This window comes from Grampus griseus (genome assembly GCF_964374135.1).
Source record: "Grampus griseus genome assembly, chromosome: 6".
NCBI lineage: Eukaryota > Metazoa > Chordata > Mammalia > Artiodactyla > Delphinidae > Grampus > Grampus griseus.
Window position 1 is genome coordinate 84,988,113 of NC_139000.1, and position 18,245 is coordinate 85,006,357.

Consider the following 18,245-nt stretch of genomic DNA (forward strand, 5'->3'; position numbering starts at 1 on the left):
TCACAGCCCGGGTGGGGCATCTAGAAGATAAAGACCAGGGGTGCTGCTGAACAGCCTACAATTCCCAGGACAGGTCCCAAATGTCAGTAGTGCTGACACTGAGCAAACCCTAGAACAAGTACGTTACAGAGATGTTTCCACACTCCCTCTACCCAGCTCCTACAACTCAACACGCTTCTTCACCGGGGGTTCTAGAGCAGGTGAATTCCCGGACTGATGCTCATATCCATGACAGCAAGTCGCCTTGCTCTCTCAGTTTCTCCTGGTGTCAAATAAAATAATAAACTTTCTACTTAGGAAGTTAGTAAACATTGCTGAGCAAATGTTTTGAAAAGTGTTTTTCAAATACTTGATAAAAGAGGCCATTGGAGTACCAAACATAACTGAAGTCCTATAAATTCAGAGACAAAAAGGAGTGTGGAGTCTTCCTACCCGAATGTACTGGCCAAGCCTAGGTTAATTAAGCTGACGTTCAGCTTGGTCTGGGATTATTCAGAGTGAGATGTATGGGGCCTCGCCCCGACCCCACCAGGAGTAAAGTTCACGGTTTTAATCCTCCTTCAGGCTTTGCAGTAATGGTCCCATTGCCAGTTAAACCTGGCCCAGTGCAGCTGGAAAGGGAAGCGTCCAGGCCCACGTGCCCAAGCGAAAGCACTCACGGCCCTGGTGTTTGTTGCAGGACGGACACATAGCTCTGCATCTTGCTGTGAGACGATGTCAGATGGAGGTCATCCAGGCTCTCATCAGCCAGGGCTCTTCCGTCGATTTCCAAGACAGGCATGGCAACACCCCCCTCCATGTGGCCTGCAAAGATGGCAACGTGCCGATTGTGGTGGCCCTCTGTGAAGCCAACTGCAATTTGGATCTCTCCAACAAGGTAAAGCTGGAAGGAAGATCCCTGCAGAGTCCGTCTGTGTCTGTCTGTCCACGTGTTTCCGGGTTTGGGCAAGTTTCTCTCTGCATCTTTTCATTGTTCGAAGTCAGTATTGCTTATGTGAACCTGTTCCTTTCTATAGGGCTCTCCACTTTAAGTATATTTTACATCTGACTTTTGAATAATTTCCTAGAGTAACAGAAAATTACATTAATAAGTACTTCCTGCTAAGCCCGGCTTACCATTTATGGGCATCGAGAAAGAGAGAGAGTGTGTGTGCGTGTGTGTGTGCCTGCGTGCGCACGCATGCGCGTCCCCTCCTGTAATAAGAGAACATGGTACAAATTCGGGCATCTTCCTGGAGCACTGAGTCTTCAGGAAAACACCTAATGAGTTCTGATGTGATTGAAATTCCTGGGGCCAGATTTCTCCAGTTTCCCCCACTGAGAGTTTTATGGTCAAAAGTTCATAACATCTTTTTTGTGCTTAATAAGTTTGGTAAGACCAAGGGGATACTATCATTTGGTGAATGATAAAGAAATAAAAATCCCCATATGCTGACTCCTAGAAATTAGCTAAAACCTTCTCTTTTCCCTGAATACCATCTAGATTTTCATTACCAAATATGATAGAACAGTTGGATATTCATGTGGTTTCAGCCCTGCAACTGTATGAAAGGCAAGCACTATTCTGTTACGATTATGTTAAAAACAAAGTCCAAGTAGAATTAATTTTTTAATTGCAGGAAATGTTTGTTTATAAATGGTAGACATGATACCAGCAGAATTTTATTATGATTTGTTTGAGGTAAAAAGAATTAATATCTGAAACAACTGGAAAATGATGCTTCTATCAAAAAAAATAGTCCTCTTGCATATTATGTGATTAATTCTAATGGGAATTGAAATTGGTAATCTTCATATTCTGGAAATATGAAAAGACAATATACTAGGTCTTAACCATTAGCTGCTGGTTGCTTTCTCAGTTTATCCTATTCTAACCTTGCCAAGTCAGTTATATAAGTGGCTTAAGGAGGAAACTAAATGCAATATTAAGCAGCATCAAGACCTAGGCTTTCCTTCCAGGAGCCTTTAAATGAATAAAAAGCAGCTTTAGGAACCTCGTGGCACTCATTTGAATACCTTTGACTTGGCCATTGTACACCACGACTTTGTGGGTCTCACGCCTTCTTCAGAAGGGTTGGTGTCAGCTTGTTTTCCTGTTCATTTTTTCGCTGTTTATTTTAGGAAAGATGCTGGGGGCTGTAGGGGAGCTTAAAAGATGCACAGAAAAGTAAGAGAAAGGCATTATTTCTCCAGAAAGCACATCTGGCTTTACATGGTCTCACCCCGGTAACCGGTTGTCAGCGTGGAGGTGGCACAGTGACGACCCATATCCCACAGGCAGACTGTCACTCCTTTCCCATGCTGTGTCCTGCCTTTTCCTTACCTGGACTCAATTCCCCCGGAGATGAAAATGTTCATTCAGATCCTACCCCTGTCAGCAGTATGTGACAGGAACTTGTCACTATTTTTGACGCTCATTGCAGTGAAACAGACGTGTCTTTTTCTGCATTCTTCTCATGTGAAAATCCAGAGAGTGGCTATTTACTCGGCCACATCGGGAAATGCAGGAGAGGAGAGGAACTAGATGATGCAGAGTGCACGGCCCTTAACCCTTTGTTCCTTTCTGGATTGGCTCTTCTTATCAGCGAAAGTAGAAAAAGCATGTCGATACACACGTGTGTGTGCACGCACACACACACACATGCGCACACACATCCAGGAGCCTGCAAGAGAATTCCGTGCCTGCCAAGCATTGATGAATGCCCTTCTGTGACAACACTGTGCCAGGCGCGGGTGGGGAGCAGGGCTAGGCAGGGTATGGATGGCAGGGAATGGTTCTTGCCCTCAGGCTGCTTTTGGACAGACACACAGACATTTCAATATAACAACATCTCATATTGCAGTCACTGCTGTGATAGAGGTACAGGTGCTCCAGAAACATGGACATCTGGACAATAAAAAAAACGGGAAAAGCTTTTCAGAGGTGATCATTTTAAATGAGTTAGGACTTGGACAGATGAAGAAGAGGGGAAAGCATATTTCAAGAAGAGGAGGGAGGCAGCAAGAAAGAGGCACTGAATCCAGATGGTGAAAGACCTTGAGTGTAATGCTAAGGAGTTTGGGTTTTGTTCTGTCAATCATTGGGGGCCATCAAAAGTGTAAACTCTCCTAGTCCATTTTATTCATCACACGTCTCTTCATTGACCTTCTTCCCTTCTCTAAAACTATGCATCCTGTAACCAAGACTATCTTCCTTACACAGAAATCCAAACTCTTCATCCAGGTCTTCCAAACCTCCTCCTTTCCTTCGCACTTTAACTCTAGGGTATTTGAAAGTTTCGTATCTGCTTTCTAAATCACTCTAGAAGCTAACAGTAAACAAAACATAAATTTGCACATACGTTGCAGCGTTATTTATAATCGCAAGAAGTGGAACCACCTTAAGTGTCCATCCTCAGCAGGCTGGCTAAATGAGTGATGATATAGCCGTATATTGAATATTATTCAGGTATCTGAAAGAATGTAATAGATTTCCTTATAGACATGAAAAATTATTCACAACCCATTGTTAGGTGAAAAATGCAAGGGACAGAATAGAAGGTGGAGTGTGATTAATGTCTTGGCTTTTCAGATTATTTCTCTCCATTTATGGATTCATAGAGAAAAGCCTGGAAGGTTTGAGTAGGGCTAGTTCTGAGTAGGGGAACTTGGGGGAGGGGGAGGGGGAGGGAGGCTTCATTTTTCTCCCATAGATCCTTCTGTGTTGTTTGGATTTTCTACCTGAGCATGTGTTAACTTTCTAGCAGAAACCTGTATTTGCACATAAACAGTATAAAGCAGAGATACCCACACTTGCTCAATTCATATCTTCCATAGTGTCTTAGTAATCTTTTTCATGGCTCCCCCGGAGCAAAAGAAATACCTAAAGTTCTGTTTGTTAAGTCGTTCAATCCAAACAACCTAGTATGTATGTCCTAACAACTTAGTAGCTGTGGGAATAAATGATCCACATAAATTGAAAGAAAACTATTTTTATTTCATTCTTAATTAACCCCAGTTGTATATTAATGGGATGTATATGCTTGTTGGGCACCTCATAACTCCTCAAACCTTGGACTCAGAGTGGACACCACCACCCTTATATCCTATTCTGCGTGGATTTTCTCAAGATATTTGCCTCTTATCACAGCAGCAACCAGCCCCCTGCTGTGCATACATGATGTCATTGAAAGGAAGGCAGTACCAGCTGCTTTGAGACTTTGAACTACCTGGAGCTGGTAGTTTCCCTGGTGTCTGAACCTGCTGGTTCCATCAAAAATTTTAAATGTTCCTCAGCACCCCATGAATTCACTGTAGTGCCTCCAGATGCCTTGGGGTTGGGAACCCATAGGCATAAAAAATGGTGGGTATGGCCTTGGAATTTCACCTCATTAGAGTGTCTTCAGTGGCTGTGCTTCCATGCCTTTTCCCTTCGCTGTATCTAAATTTGAACTGTGGTGCGGATCTTTCCGGAACTTTGGGGCCCTTGAGCCCTGACTCATGCCTCCTTTCTGCTGGCGCAGCAGGAGACTTAATTTAGTTATCTTATGATAAGCCTCCCACTCTTTCATCCTTTTAAGTTTTATTTTAAAGTTACTCTTTTAACTGAGAAATACTTGAAAATGTTTTGCTTGGCTTGCCTCCCCAAGGAGATGGCAAGTTTCTGGCGAGGGGAGACCTCGCCTCCTATTTCTTCTTGGAGGATCCCAGATCCCCCAGTGATGGCCCTGTGAGGTCACTCCATAAACGTCTTCCTCAGCAGCAGCCGTGAGGACTCTCCTGGGTCTTTCTTGTCTCTTCCAGTATGGACGGACGCCTCTGCACCTTGCAGCCAACAACGGGATTCTGGACGTGGTCCGCTACCTCTGTCTGACAGGCGCCAACGTGGAGGCGCTGACTTCGGTGAGTAGCCCTCTGGCAGGAGAAAGCAATTGCAAACCCCTCAGGCCTCGAGGGCACAAGGGGAAAGGTATTGCTTGCCAGCTGCACTCCAGAGCAGACAGACTGCCGTTAAGCTTCAGCTCCTCCACTGCAGTTACGTAAACATTTGCCCACACAAACCTGGGGTAAGATCCCGAGAACGCCTCATCCTCTTCTTCCACCAGGTCTGCACTGCCAGGAACACCTGCTGTTTCCCACTGGCCTTTTCGTTTCCTGCGTTACGCAACAGGCCTTTGTGTTTTCCATTAGGTTGTGTGTTTATCTTTTCTAAAAGTGCCCCCTCCTTCCAGGGAGGGAGGAGGAAGGCCCCCCAGCGTCGGGGGAACAGGTGACAAGAGCTGTTCTCTCTTTTTTAAAAAAGTCCGGCTTTGCTCTTAAGCCCACAACATATTTTAAAATGAGATTTCTTTAAATCTCGTTTCTTTAAATGTCTCACTCCCGACATTCCCCGTTCCAGACCTGGTACCTCCCTGCAGAAGAAACCCTTTGTTTCACATTTCAAGAAATACCGAAGAGGAAAAATATGTCCGCTAAGAGATAAGGTTGCTGTTTTTACCGCTGCGGTGAAACATTATCATTTGAGTTGTCTCTGGCCCAACAGTGGATTGAGTCTCCATTTGCTCATGTGGGTGATTCCTAAAACTCACTAGGACTTTGCTGACATAAAGTGTTTCTCTAAGGAGACCCATCTGAGTCTTGAAATATGGTGGCCAACCTTGGGAAAATCAGGGCTCTGAGGCTGGAGAGTCATACAGGGGTTGGCAAACTATGGACCACAGGCCAAATTCAGCCTGCTGCCTGCTTCTTTTAATAAAGTTTTACTGGGACACAGCCACGCCCATTGTTTACACATTGTCTGTGCCCATTTTCACTCTACAAGGGCAGACGAGCGATTGCAACAGAGACCCTATGGTCCTCAGAGCCCCAAATATCTGCTGCCTGGCCCTTGACAGAAAATGGGTACTGGCTCTTGGCCTAGGACATTGCCTCCCTGGCTGCGCTAATGTGACAGGGATGTGATTCCCTCCCCACAAGCAGTGGGTCTGTTCTCTGCAGTGTTGAGCCCCGAGCTGGGCTCTTCTGCAGGCCCAGTGCTTACCAGCGCTCTACTTGGGGTTGTCCCTTCTTAGGGCACCTCCTCGTCCATCACAAACCCACCTACCGCCGTGCAATGACCTGATGAGCCATTATCAAACCCTGACCATCCATGCCTTGGCACTCGGTCCAGCTACTCCACGATAGAGCACTGATGTACATTTTGATGGGGAGAAGTACTTCTTTGTTACAGATGTTGCCTCATAAAAAATAAACTGTCGGGCTTCCCTGGTGGCGCAGTGGTTGAGACTCCGCCTGCCGATGCAGGGGACACGGGTTCGTGTCCCGGTCTGGGAAGACCCCACATGCCGCGGAGCGGCTGGGCCCGTGAGCCATGGCCGCTGGGCCTGCGCGTCCGGAGCCTGTGCTCCGCAACGGGAGAGGCCACAACAGTGAGAGGCCCACGTACCACAAAAAAAAAAAAAAAAGTAAACTGTCGAGGACGGCTGTGAAGATGCCAGCAGCTGCTCCTGCCTACTCGGCAGTGTGGGCCGGGACCTCTCAAATGTGTGACCTTCGGCCTCTGCTGGGTCCTTGGGCTGCCCCCTGACCACTGTGAGCCCGCGGTCATCTCCCCGTGCCTTTGGCCTCCCCTCAAGAGGCCCTCGGGTGTAACTCTGCTCCCCACCCTTCCCAGCTCACTGCAGACGCTTCTCCCTGGTCCCTACGAGTCCACCACGGGGCCTCAGTCATTTATTCATTCAGCAGATACTGAGCATACACTGCGCACCAGGCACAGAACAGCGAACACAGAGGGGCCAAGTCAGGCAAGCTGCCCCTCCCTCGGGAAACTTCTAGTCTAATGGGAGAGAGTCAGACCCAGGGGTCACAGCTACTGGATGGGACCCGTGAGAATTAAGAGCCAGAGTTCCCAGGGACGTTTCCAGGAGTGTCAGGACCACTCCTTAGAGAGAGTGGAGAGAGAGAGAAGGAAGGGCCCAGGCCGGCGGAGCTGGAAGGACAGTGAGCTGGAGCGTAGCCTGGACTGGCCCGGCCAAGGTGGGGCTGGATGTGCATGGCCCCCCAGCGGGCATGGTGGAGACGGGGGTCTCCTAGGGCGGGGAAGCCACGTGGGCTCCACGCAGGGTGTGGGTCATCACAGAGGCGCCGTGCTGCGGGCTGAGGCCGGCTCCACGGAAGGACAGCTTGCTGCCTGTGTCGTACTAGACTTCGTAGTAGCCACATCTGACAAGGAAAAAGAAACAGGAAATTAATTTCACTGATATTTTCATATGTTAAAAGTAACATATAAAGTAATGTATTTTGCCCAATAACATGCAAAATATTATCATTTTGACTTGTAATCAGTATTTATAAATTATTGAGATACTTCCAGTTCTTTGACTGAAGTCTTGGAAATCTGGGTACATTTTATACCCACAGCACATCTTAGCTCGGCCACGTTTCCAGCCCCGCGGAGCCGTGTGTGGCCTGGGCTGCTGCCTTATTGGACGGCACAGCCCAGCCCTCTTCGTGAGCCAGCTTTTCCCCTCTGCCTGACCGCAGGGTTCTTCCCGTCGGGCACCACCTCCCTCGACCCTACAGCTCCTCTAGCTGTTACCCTGCCTCTCCCAGTCTGTTCTCAGCCGGGATAACTGAGAAGAGTCTTCTGAAGGTCCGGTCCTCTTTTCCCTTCCCTCCCACCTCTCCTCCTCCCGCCACAGTCTGTCCTCGACTCCCGGAATTCCCTCGACTCTGCAGAAGCCCCAGTCACCTCGCCTTCAAAATTTTTTTATTGTAAAATAAAACATTTTTTTTAAGGAAAGGACATAAGCAAAAGTAAAACTTGGTGGATTTGACAAACACCTTTGTAACCCCACTAAGGTCAAGAGGTAGAATTTTCGAGGCCACCCCAGAAACCCCTGGTGGCCTGTCCCAGCCGCAGCTCACCCCCGCCCCTGCCCCCAGTGGAAGCCCCACTCTGACTTTTGTTGTACTATTATCACTTCCTTCCTTACCTTTCTTTGTTGTCTTGCTCACCTGAGTGCCAGCAGTCATGTCTAGTTATCTCTCCAGGACACGACACTTCCTTGACACTCTTTCTGGCCTTGGGTAAGAAAATCCTACTGGCCCCTGCTTCCCCTCCCATCTCTGCTGCCCTCCTCCAGCTCCAAGGCTTCTTGCTGCTGTTCCACGCCCCCTGGCCGGCTGCCCTCCCGCTCTCTGCCCCCTGCTCCTCTCACTAGCCCCAGGGCTGCAGCTGCACTTAGGAACTCAGGTCCACGTCCGGGTCTCCGGCCCCACTTGTTCCCTGAGCACTGCGCTGGGACCCAGCCTGGTGAACACCACCTGTGGAAGGCCCCCCGCCTCCACGCTGCATCCTCTCCCTCCAGGTCTGCTCTCCTCCCTCAGTGTCTGCCCTTTGCAAAAGCCTTCTGCGTACATCCAATCGTCCGGTCCAGGAAATGTGGATGCTCTCTTCCCTGGCGTCACACTGGTGGCCACATCCTGGATTCTTCTCGAACTCACAGCTCTTCGTCCTCTGCCTCCACTTCGTTAAAATCTCAGTGTATTTCCCCCAGGACCAGCTCTGCCTCGGAACTGGTCCCTCACCTGTAGCCTCATGGCCCTCCTGACAGTTCTGACCCAGCACCACATTTATCATTCTGGAAAAGCCAGTCTGCAGTGGGTTCCAGTTGCAAATCATCCCGGGGCTCCGTTGCCCTCAGGATGTGCCCTCCATGGCCTGGTCCCTGCCCACTGCCCACCTCACCCTTCACCTTGCACCCCCTTGGCTATACCATACTGAGTAGGACTCTTTGCAGGTCCGGGGACCTCGCTCATTCCACCTCAGCCAGTTGGTACATGCTGTTCCTTCCCTCTGGAACCTCCTCTGTTTCCAGCCCCACCCCTTGCACATAGTGCCCCCACGTACACACACATACCCCTGCCATGAGGCAATAAGACATGCTTCTGCCTTCACAGGGAGAGGCTTTCAGTGCCTAGGAGGCACCCAGGCACATAGTAGTGCGTGATGTTGGTGTCAGGAAGATTCCGGAACACTAACTCTTTGTCGTCTTGCAGTATCCAACTGGAGCCCCAGGACGCCTCCTCTTTCCCAGTCCCCTTCAGTGGGTGTGATTTGCCCCCTTTCTTGCTCTGTTGGAATTGACTGCTGATTCTCCCATGAGGCTGTGAGCCCTTGGCCATGATCACGTGTAACTTGTCCTGGTCTCCTAACTGGTGTCCCTGCTCCCATCCTGCCCTGTCCACAGTCCGTTCCTCACACAGCAGCCTGCCTGACCCTGTGCAGACATATGTCAGATCATGTCCCTCATCTGTTCAGACCTTCCTTCAGCGTAAAAGTCCTTGTGATGGGGACGTCCCTAAAGATCTGCATTGCCTCCCTGTCCCCCATCTCTTCCTCCTCCTCCCCTTGCTCCGCCTGCACCAGTCACACGAGCTTCCTTGATATTCTTCAAACACGAGAGTCATCCTGCTGCCTCAGGGCCTTTGCACTTGCTGTTCTTTGCAAGACTTCCTCAGGTATCCAAATGTCTTGCTCACTCACCTCCTTCAGGTTTTGACTCAAATATAACCTTCTCGGGCTTCCCTGGTGGCGCAGTGGTTGAGACTCCGCCTGTCGATGCAGGGGACACGGGTTCGTGCCCCGGTCCGGGAAGATCCCACATGCCACGGAGCAGCTGGGCCCGTGAGCCATGGCTGCTGAGCCTGCACGTCCAGAGCCTGTGCTCCACAATGCGAGAGATCACAATAGTGAGAGGCCCGCGTACCACAAAAAAAAAAAAAAAAAAAAAATATATATATATATATATATATATATATAAAACCTTCTCAGTGAGACCTCCCAGACCACTGTGTGTGACAAGCAGGGCAGTGAGTGCTAGGATCGCTCGTGGGCCAGCTGCAGACCTGGCACCTTGCTCAGGGGTGCATGGTAGCACAGGGCCAGAATGAAGAGATCCAGCTCCTACCCTTTTCCCTCTTGGACAGAAAGTCAGGGAGTTTTGGGACACTCTCAGCTCTTTTTTTTTTTCTTTGATGATTACTGCTGCTTGCTTTTTCTGCACCTGATACTTTGTTGGTTCTTTCCATTTGGTTTTCTCTAATCTGCTCAAGAACTTATGCAGTCAAGGTGTCATTTCTCATGCCGTAGATGAAGAAACCCAGGCTTCGGGAGGCCGAGTGACTGACCACACAGCTGGGGAGGGGCAGAATCCGGACTTAAACCGGGGTCCTTCTCACTCCAAAGTTCAAACTCTTTCCACTACACTGGCAGACATTGCTTTTGGAAGCCCAAACAGTGTCCTTTAGAGCGACACGTTTTGCAAACTGTGAAGTGCTGTGCAAACGTAAGGAATTGTTATTGATGGCTGTTTTCCTGACATTTGAGAGACTTAACAGTGGAGAGTAACTTGGCCAGTGAACATCCTCTGTCTGTGTGCTATGCAGATCTGAGGTCTTCAAGAGAAATTCATGGCCAGTCACACCAGAGGACAGAAAATTTAAGTCGAAGCTCAGATTGCTTCCAACTAAGGCAACGGTCCCAAAACTTCGCTGCACAATAGAATCACGTGGGAGGGCTTTCGAACCCTAATGTCCAGATCGCACCCCAGAGAGGTAGAAGCAGAGCATACGGGTGGGAGCCCGGCAGCAGGAGTTCTTAAAGACCCTGGTGATTCCAACGTGCTGTGAGATTTGGGAACTAAGGCCTGTTCTTATCACGTCAGGAAGGATCTAGACAGTTTGGCATGCATCCCTGGTTTGGATGTGGTGTCTGACAAATTACCTAATTCACCCCAAAGCAAACTAGAAGCTTTCGTCTGCCCGTTGGAGCCATTTCAGGACTTGAGGGGGGGCAGAGAGAGGCGGGTGGCATGACCGTAAAGCACGCCTCCTCCGGAGTGCCCACCTGAGCTTCGACCACAGCCTACGGCTGTGGTTCTCAGTTGGGCAGCTTCACCCCCCAGGGGACGTTTGGCAATGTCCAGAAACACGGGGTTGTCACAGCTGGTGGAAGAGGGATGCTACTGGTGTCTAGTGATGGAGGCCAAGGTGCTGCTAGCCATCCCACAGCGCACGGGACAGCCTTCCACAGCAGAGAATCAGCCTGGCCACAATGTCAGTAGAGGCTGAGAAAAGCTGATCTGACGGCAGGGATTGTGACCTGGGTTGAGAGATTGGCAGGTGTGCTGTCCGTCAGATCCGGGCATTCCCCCAGCCTCCCCGGGGAAGAGAACTTTAACTGTCACTGGTGAACACTGAGAGATGGGCCAAAGGCCCCTTAAGTCTTCTTATTAAAAAAAATACTGCTTTTATTTCTTTTGAAGTTGCCTCCCATCTTTTCTACTTTTAAATTTGTCATAATTCCTAAAACCGCAGCAGAAAGATCCCTCAGCCTCCGTTCCCTCCTTGGTAGTGCGTGAACAGCCGGCGTTCCTGCCGCCCTGGAGTGGCTCTGAGGTTACTGCACACGACGCACTGAGATTATTAAGAGGCGCTCAATAAATGTTAGCCATGATCGTGCATGTTCACGGCCTGGAAACAGAAAGGAATTCGTTCAGTGTGAAACTACAGCCCTGTGAAAATTCTCTAATTAAAAAGCAAACACCAAAGTGCTGTGGACCCTTAAGGATTTCCTCCTTTTATGTTCACCGAAAATCTTCAGATAAAAATTGTAAAACTCAGCCTTTCCTTTGAAATGCACAGTAATTAACAGTAACTAGCTTGATATGAGTGCTACAGATTGTCTATGGAAGGATTTTTTTTTTTTTGCGGTACGCGGGCCTCTCACTGTTGTGGCCTCTCCGTTGTGGAGCACAGGCTCCGGACGCGCAGGCTCAGCGGCCATGGCTCACGGGCCCAGCCGCTCCGCGGCATGTGGGATCTTCCTGGACCGGGGCACGAACCCGTGTCCCCTGCATTGGCAGGCGGAGTCTCAACCACTGCGCCACCAGGGAAGCCCTATGGAAGGATTTTAAAACGTTAGCTTCCACTAACTAGAATTCGCCAGCAAATGGCAGTCTTTATCGTTGGCCTAACTGAAGAGAGGAGGCTCAGGACACAGGGTAATCTACCCGCTAACGAGGTGCCCGGTTTGATTAAAGCCTGTGGGCCTGAGACATCTCGCCATTGGACCTCAAAGCACCGATGCACGTTTTTTTCTACCTCTTATCTTCCTTTTTTGGACAATCAAGTGAAATAAGGATTCCACAGAAAGGGAAAAAATCCAGGACATGGTCTTTTGTTCACCTTATTTGCTTCTGATGCCTGTTACACTGTTTCTGCCTCAGATGGCAGTACTGGTGTATGGAACACACAGCTCTCTGTCGTGAAGGAAAATACTAATCGTTTTTCTCCAACAGGATGGAAAGACAGCAGAAGATCTTGCTAAATCGGAACAGCATGAACAGGTAGCAGGTCTCCTCACAAGACTCCGAAAGGTGAGAAATTGTGTCTGAAGTGCTCTGTTTTTATGTGGAAGATTCTGTTTTTTCCCTTGTAAACTATGAGGATGAACAAAAGAGGCTTTGGACACACAAGTGGTACCAAAAGGCACTGGTCCTGTGCTGTGGTTTGCATATCGATTTGCATGAACACATTGGCTACCTCTCTGATTTCTTCTTCTGTATCGAGACTTGGAAATCATTGGCCTCTTTGCAGTCGCTATGCCTGGTTTCCCTCCTACCCGCTTTGTAATACCTGCCCCCTCCCCACCGTGAAGTAGAGGGGAAATGAGAAAGCTGACTCTGCTTCTTTCTTTCTTAATGTTTCGAGCTCCAAGATATCACTTGTGCTCCAGTTTATCAAACCTTGTTGCTCTAAGGTTTGAGGAAACATGACAAAAATAAGTAAATGCAGGTGTACCTTTCCAGCCCACATCATAGCAGTATGTACTGAGAGACTTCAAAATAGTCAAACCCTTTAAGCTAGGGATTCTATGTCTGTGACTCTCTCCTGAAGAAATGGAAGAAACGCAGAGAAAAAAAGTTCTATGCACAAAGATGTCCACTGCAGTATTATTTATAATACAGTAATAAAAATTGGAAACATTGAATGACCAACAATGAAGTCTAGTAAATTGACAGACAGCTATAAAAGAGAGTGGTTTGGGGCCGTTAAAATGTTTTTGAAGAGGTTTTAGTAACAGGAGTTTATTGCTTAGTATGTTCCTGGGCTTCAAAGCAGAAGATAAATTATGTGCACATTGTAATCTCAGCTATGTCTTTTTAAAATGCATGGAAAGAAAAGGGTAACAGTGGTGTCTTTGGATTTTGGTTTTTTAATTAACACTCTTCTTTAAACATTACTGTATTTTTTCCAAATTTCCTATAATAATCATGTAATAATTTTTCAAAAGACAAACTTTATAGGAATAAAAAAAATTGCTCAGTTAAGTGCTCATTGAAAAGGTATTGTCCAGAATAAGCTTGGGTATCCTACAAAGATCCTGCCATATAAATTGAAAAGTGCCTGGGGGAGGGATTATAATGTCTTATAATCACAGTAACTTTCACAGCTACTGAAAGTTTGAATTTTCATAGTGGTCCCCTGGTCTCCTGGTCCTGGTTGAGGGGGGGAGTGAGAAGGGACACATCCGTAGGTTGGAATGATTTCTTCCCCAGTGCTCGGAGTTGACCTGGGGAAGATAATTCATTTTCACACCTTTGTGCTTTGGATCCTGTGAACTGATAAACACTGAGATCCCCCAGGCCACTGCAGGGGTTCAGTCTCCCCTTTGATCTAGAGGTTCTACAGAGAGATCCCTCCTTATTCACACGTTCTTACAGGAAAGACTTAAATTAACTCTGGGCTTCGAATTCTACTCTGTACCACCACGGACTGTCTCATTGTGAGGGAGAATTTGAACTAGAAAAACAAGGGAAAACTTTTTGTTTACAGGCAAAACAAGGGGGGTGCAGGGGAGCCTATGAGTCTGTCAGCAAATCAATAATGAACTTTCACATAAAATCTCCTAATCTTAAAATTCACTTTATTTGAAGCTATTTTCAGCCAAATGAAACACAACCTCAGGCCACCGGTTTGCAACCTCTGACTTTTGCTGGATTTTATAGCAGGGAGCCCCACATTGGAGTGTGTGTGGAGTCTTAACGTTCATAGACAAAGTGTCACAATATAAGAGCTGTTTTAAACTGATTCCCCATTATAGTATTCATCCATAGAGGAAAGAAACTGAAACGAAATCTGGTCCACAGGCTGGATGCGCACACGTTTTTACAGTTAATTATTTAGCCTCTAGTATGGACCACTGGTAGAAAGCAACACTTTATCAGGCTTAACACCTTAGCAGGTCTATACACATGCTGAGTCAGGTATTCTCAGGTTTCCCAAATTCCACAGACGGGGATTTTAGCCCACCTGCCACTCCCGGCACCATCGTCCTGATCGTAGCCCCAGCATTGTCCTTGTGGGTGTTTTGTGGGCTCAGCTGGCACGCGGGGAGCCCCCTCACAAGTGTAGCACTCTGGACAATCCCATTGCCGCATACTTTCCTGGAGTGCTGTTCACCATCTCAGAAACTCTTGTTATACGGCAGTGACGCCAGGGGAAGGTGCAGTCTATTCATCTTTAAGCAAAAATCAACTGCAAACCACGATCTCCAGTGGTCTGAGGGTCACCCTTGGCCGAGGGACGAGGCTTCTTCTTGGACTGTGCTGTGTTTTACTGCCCATCTACCCCTTAGGAAGATCCTTCCTTTTATTTAAAAACAGATTGCTACGCTGGGTGCAAACCCAGATGTCTATTATGGCAGATTGGAAACAACGGATAAATGCCCAGAAAAAAAGACAGGAAGGAGAGTACCTAACACGGTAGCTGAGGTTGGGTGGATTGGATGGGTGTAATATGTTTCGACTGCTTTTATAATTAGGAACGTATAGAGGAGGTGCCGCTCCACGCATCTCAGGGAAGGGTGGCTGTTTCCAGACCAGAATTTTGAATTCCGGGTGGCGTGGGTTCTTGCCTGGTCCCAGTTTGGCTTTCCCTTTACCTTTTTTTTCCCATTAATTTGCACTTTGTTTTTTGGTGTCTAGATTTTTTTTAAGAGGAAATATGACAACCTTTAGTAGTTTACCATTATCCTGTGGTTTTTGTAAGGAGACAAAGAAAGTCATTTCAATGCCTGTGAATAGAGTACGTCATCCCTGTTAGAGCCCACAACCTACCTAAAAGTTCACCTCTCATCTTTGCTTTGAGAGGCAAAATATGGGGTAAAGGCTGAGAGCACAGACTCAGGAGTCCCCACGCTGCCACCTAGCTGGATGAACTAGCCACCAGTTTAACAGCCCTGGGCCTCACTTTCCCTGTCTGTTCAATGGGCTGAATATAGTGCTGTTCACGGGATGGTGATGAGGGTCGGATGGGTGACGTAAATGATGTCCTTAGAGCATTGCCTGCACACAGTAAGCACCATGTGTTTGCCACAGTCGGCATCCTTGCTTGCATCCTGTGGTCCACTCTCTGAGTCTCGGGGAAACATGGAGGTTTCCGTGGAGGCTCCTCTTGTGACCCACCCCCCCCAGGAGCAGATGTTGAGGCTCCTCTTGTGACCCACCCCCCCAGGAGCAGATGTTGGGGCGTCAGCAATGGCAACTGTGGCAGGGTACACTTGAGAGTCACTTTTAGTAACAGCCACCATTTACTCCTCGGTATGTGTGGCAGCACAGTAATTTTACATCCCTGCGATGGGGATGTTCCTGCAGGAAACCTGGACTCCACAAGGTTAAGCAATGTACTAATTAGTGCAGAGCAGAGATCCAGACCCAAACAGAAATATCTGCTTTCAGGGCTCGATCAGGGGCTCAGGGCTTCTTCGGTGCTGATTCCTCACCAGCCAGGGATGGTCCTTTCCCCCAGTGAGCTCACGTGCTCTGTGGCAGGCATGGGTCGCCTTCCGCGGGGTCACCCAGAGCCCCATTGCCTTCAGCAGAGTTTTCCCCAGCTCTGTGTTCAGCGAGACGTGCGTTTTCGCTTGCCTTTGTCATTCCCTCAAACGGCTCTAGACCTCAGCTTTCTGAGTCTCCAGAAAGGGAGAAGTTGGCTGCCAAGCATTTCTAACCACCCTCTATCTTTTTTTTTTTTTAAATAAATCCCCAAATAAATAACTGCTTGGGATTTGGGGACACCCAGCACTGGAACCTGATTCTTGAAAATGATCGCGATATCCCAGTGCATCCCTGGAGAACGCATCGCAGAGGACTTGTGGGCGGTTGCCTCAAGGAGCAGGCTCTACCTGCAGAGAAAGCCAAGAAAGTAGATTTATGTGCAATCATAACCTGGACCATCTGCAGGAAGAGACTGTCCACAACCCGGTACAATGGGTGAGGGGAACGGGAAGAGGGTAATTTATACTTAGGGGCATCTTATCACCATTTCCTTTCAATGTCATCGTCTCCCCCGTATTTGCCACTGTTTCTCACCAGAGTGTTAACAGCAGCAGCATTTGGGGTGGGTGGAACTTCCTGTCCTTGGAGGATGCGAGGACCCCCAAGCGTCTAATGTCTAAGGTATTCCCTCCCCCATTCATTGTGGAAACCAAAAAACCTGCCTCTGCACCTCTCCTAACACCCCTTAGGGTGTTGCCACCCTCAGTCCTACCCACCCCACGTGGATCCTAAGCACAGTCATGGGGAGAAGTCTGCATCTGGGACAGCAGGGAGGTTGGCCTTAAATTGCCTTGCTATGCCATTTGGTTTCTAAGGGCCAAATTAGCAACAGAAATGTTCCCTGTGTTTTCACCTTTAATCAGTTGGCAAGTCTAGGGACGTATTTTTAAACATTTGTTAGGGGTAAGCCATGGAGCTTTCCCTTCTGGAAATAGAACCAAAGTCCTCTTGTTCTTCTGCCTGATCTAGGTGTTGGTACGTTCCCAGGGTTTCATCTGTTCACTCTTAACCCCTTCCCAGTGGGTAGTGTCATCTTTGCCTTTGACTTCAACTGTTGACACGTACTGAGGACTTTCCAACCCTCCCTCCATCCCTCATCTCCTTCTAGAAGCCCACACCTGCGTGTCCATAGATCTTTTTTTTTTTTAATTTATTTATTTGTGGCTGTATTGGGTCTTCGTTGCTGCACGCAGGCTTTCTCTAGTTGCGGTGAGCAGGGGCTACTCTTTGTTGCAGTGCGCGGGCTTCTCATTCCTGTGGCTTCTCTTGTTGCGGAGCAGGGGCTCTAGGCGTGCAGGCTTCAGTAGTTGTGGCACGCGGGCTCAGTAGTTGTGGCTCGCGGGCCCTCGAGCACAGTCTTAGTACTTGTGGCACGTGGGCTTAGTTGCTCTGCCGCATGTGGGATCTTCCCGGACCAGGGCTCGAACCCTTGTCCCCTGCATTGGCAGGTGGGTTCTTAACCACTGCACCACCAGGGAAGCCCATGTCCATAGATCTTCTGATCTCCATCTGATGATTCACAAACTTGATGTGTTTAAAAGTCTATTCTTCATCTTCCTCTCTAGTCTGTTCTTCCCTAGTGAATGCATGACTCTTTCCAATCACGTAAATCAGAAATTTGGAAAAAAAGAAAAAAAAAGTCATCGTGTTGACCAGCTTGGGACCGCAGAGGGTGGGCCGGAGGAAACTGAGAGAAGATTTTGATCCTTTGAGCAGGGGGCTGACTTCGGGGAAGTGAGACCCTTGCAGCCAGCACATCCGGGCAGGTGCGGGGAGAGGGCGGCCGAGCTGGGGCTTGTGAGGGTAGGAAGAACACAGTCCATCTTCCTCTCTGATCCAGTTCAGCAGGAGATGATTTGGGGGTAGTGGCATGTTGGGGCCCCAGGTACTGTCTGGGAGAGCCCCCCATACACATCTCTCCCCAACTGCGTGTCCAGTGCCTTCCACATTCGGGGCTTGAAATCAGCCGTGGTGGTGGTATTTCCACCACAGGAATCAGCAAACACTACAGATCAGGCCTTTCCCACCCCCGCCCCAAGCCCCCTGCAATGAGCTGGTTTTCCAGCACACCATTGCTACGGGGTCTCTGGAGGCTCCCACAATTCCACCTTGCATTGTAGGCACCATCTTCTTATAAAGAGGAGCTGCACCCTCTACTGTCCCCGGTGCTCACCCCCACTACTAAACAAAGCCCCCTCCGGCCCTCCAAACCTGCCCAAGAACTGTGTTGTTACTTAGCCAAACCACTTCTTCTCCTAGAGAAAGGAGGGGTGCGTGTTGTGACAGGCGGGGAGGGCTTGCACTTAGATTTTGCATTGGCATCCATTTTTACTATCACTGCAAGGTCCATTCTCATCTGATTTT

The 18,245-nt window shown here is 48.6% G+C and overlaps 1 protein-coding gene across 2 annotated transcripts in view; it reads left to right on the forward strand.

Moving 5' to 3' along the window:
* DAPK1 (death associated protein kinase 1) overlaps positions 1–18,245 on the forward strand; it is a 209,425-nt gene that overhangs the window by 157,483 nt on the left and 33,697 nt on the right. For both annotated transcript variants that reach the window (XM_082657471.1, XM_082657470.1), the window contains 3 exons: positions 680–877; positions 4,783–4,881; positions 12,342–12,419. In XM_082657471.1, coding sequence (XP_082513597.1) covers positions 680–877; positions 4,783–4,881; positions 12,342–12,419 — 375 coding nt within the window. The remainder of the gene's footprint in view (positions 1–679; positions 878–4,782; positions 4,882–12,341; positions 12,420–18,245) is intronic.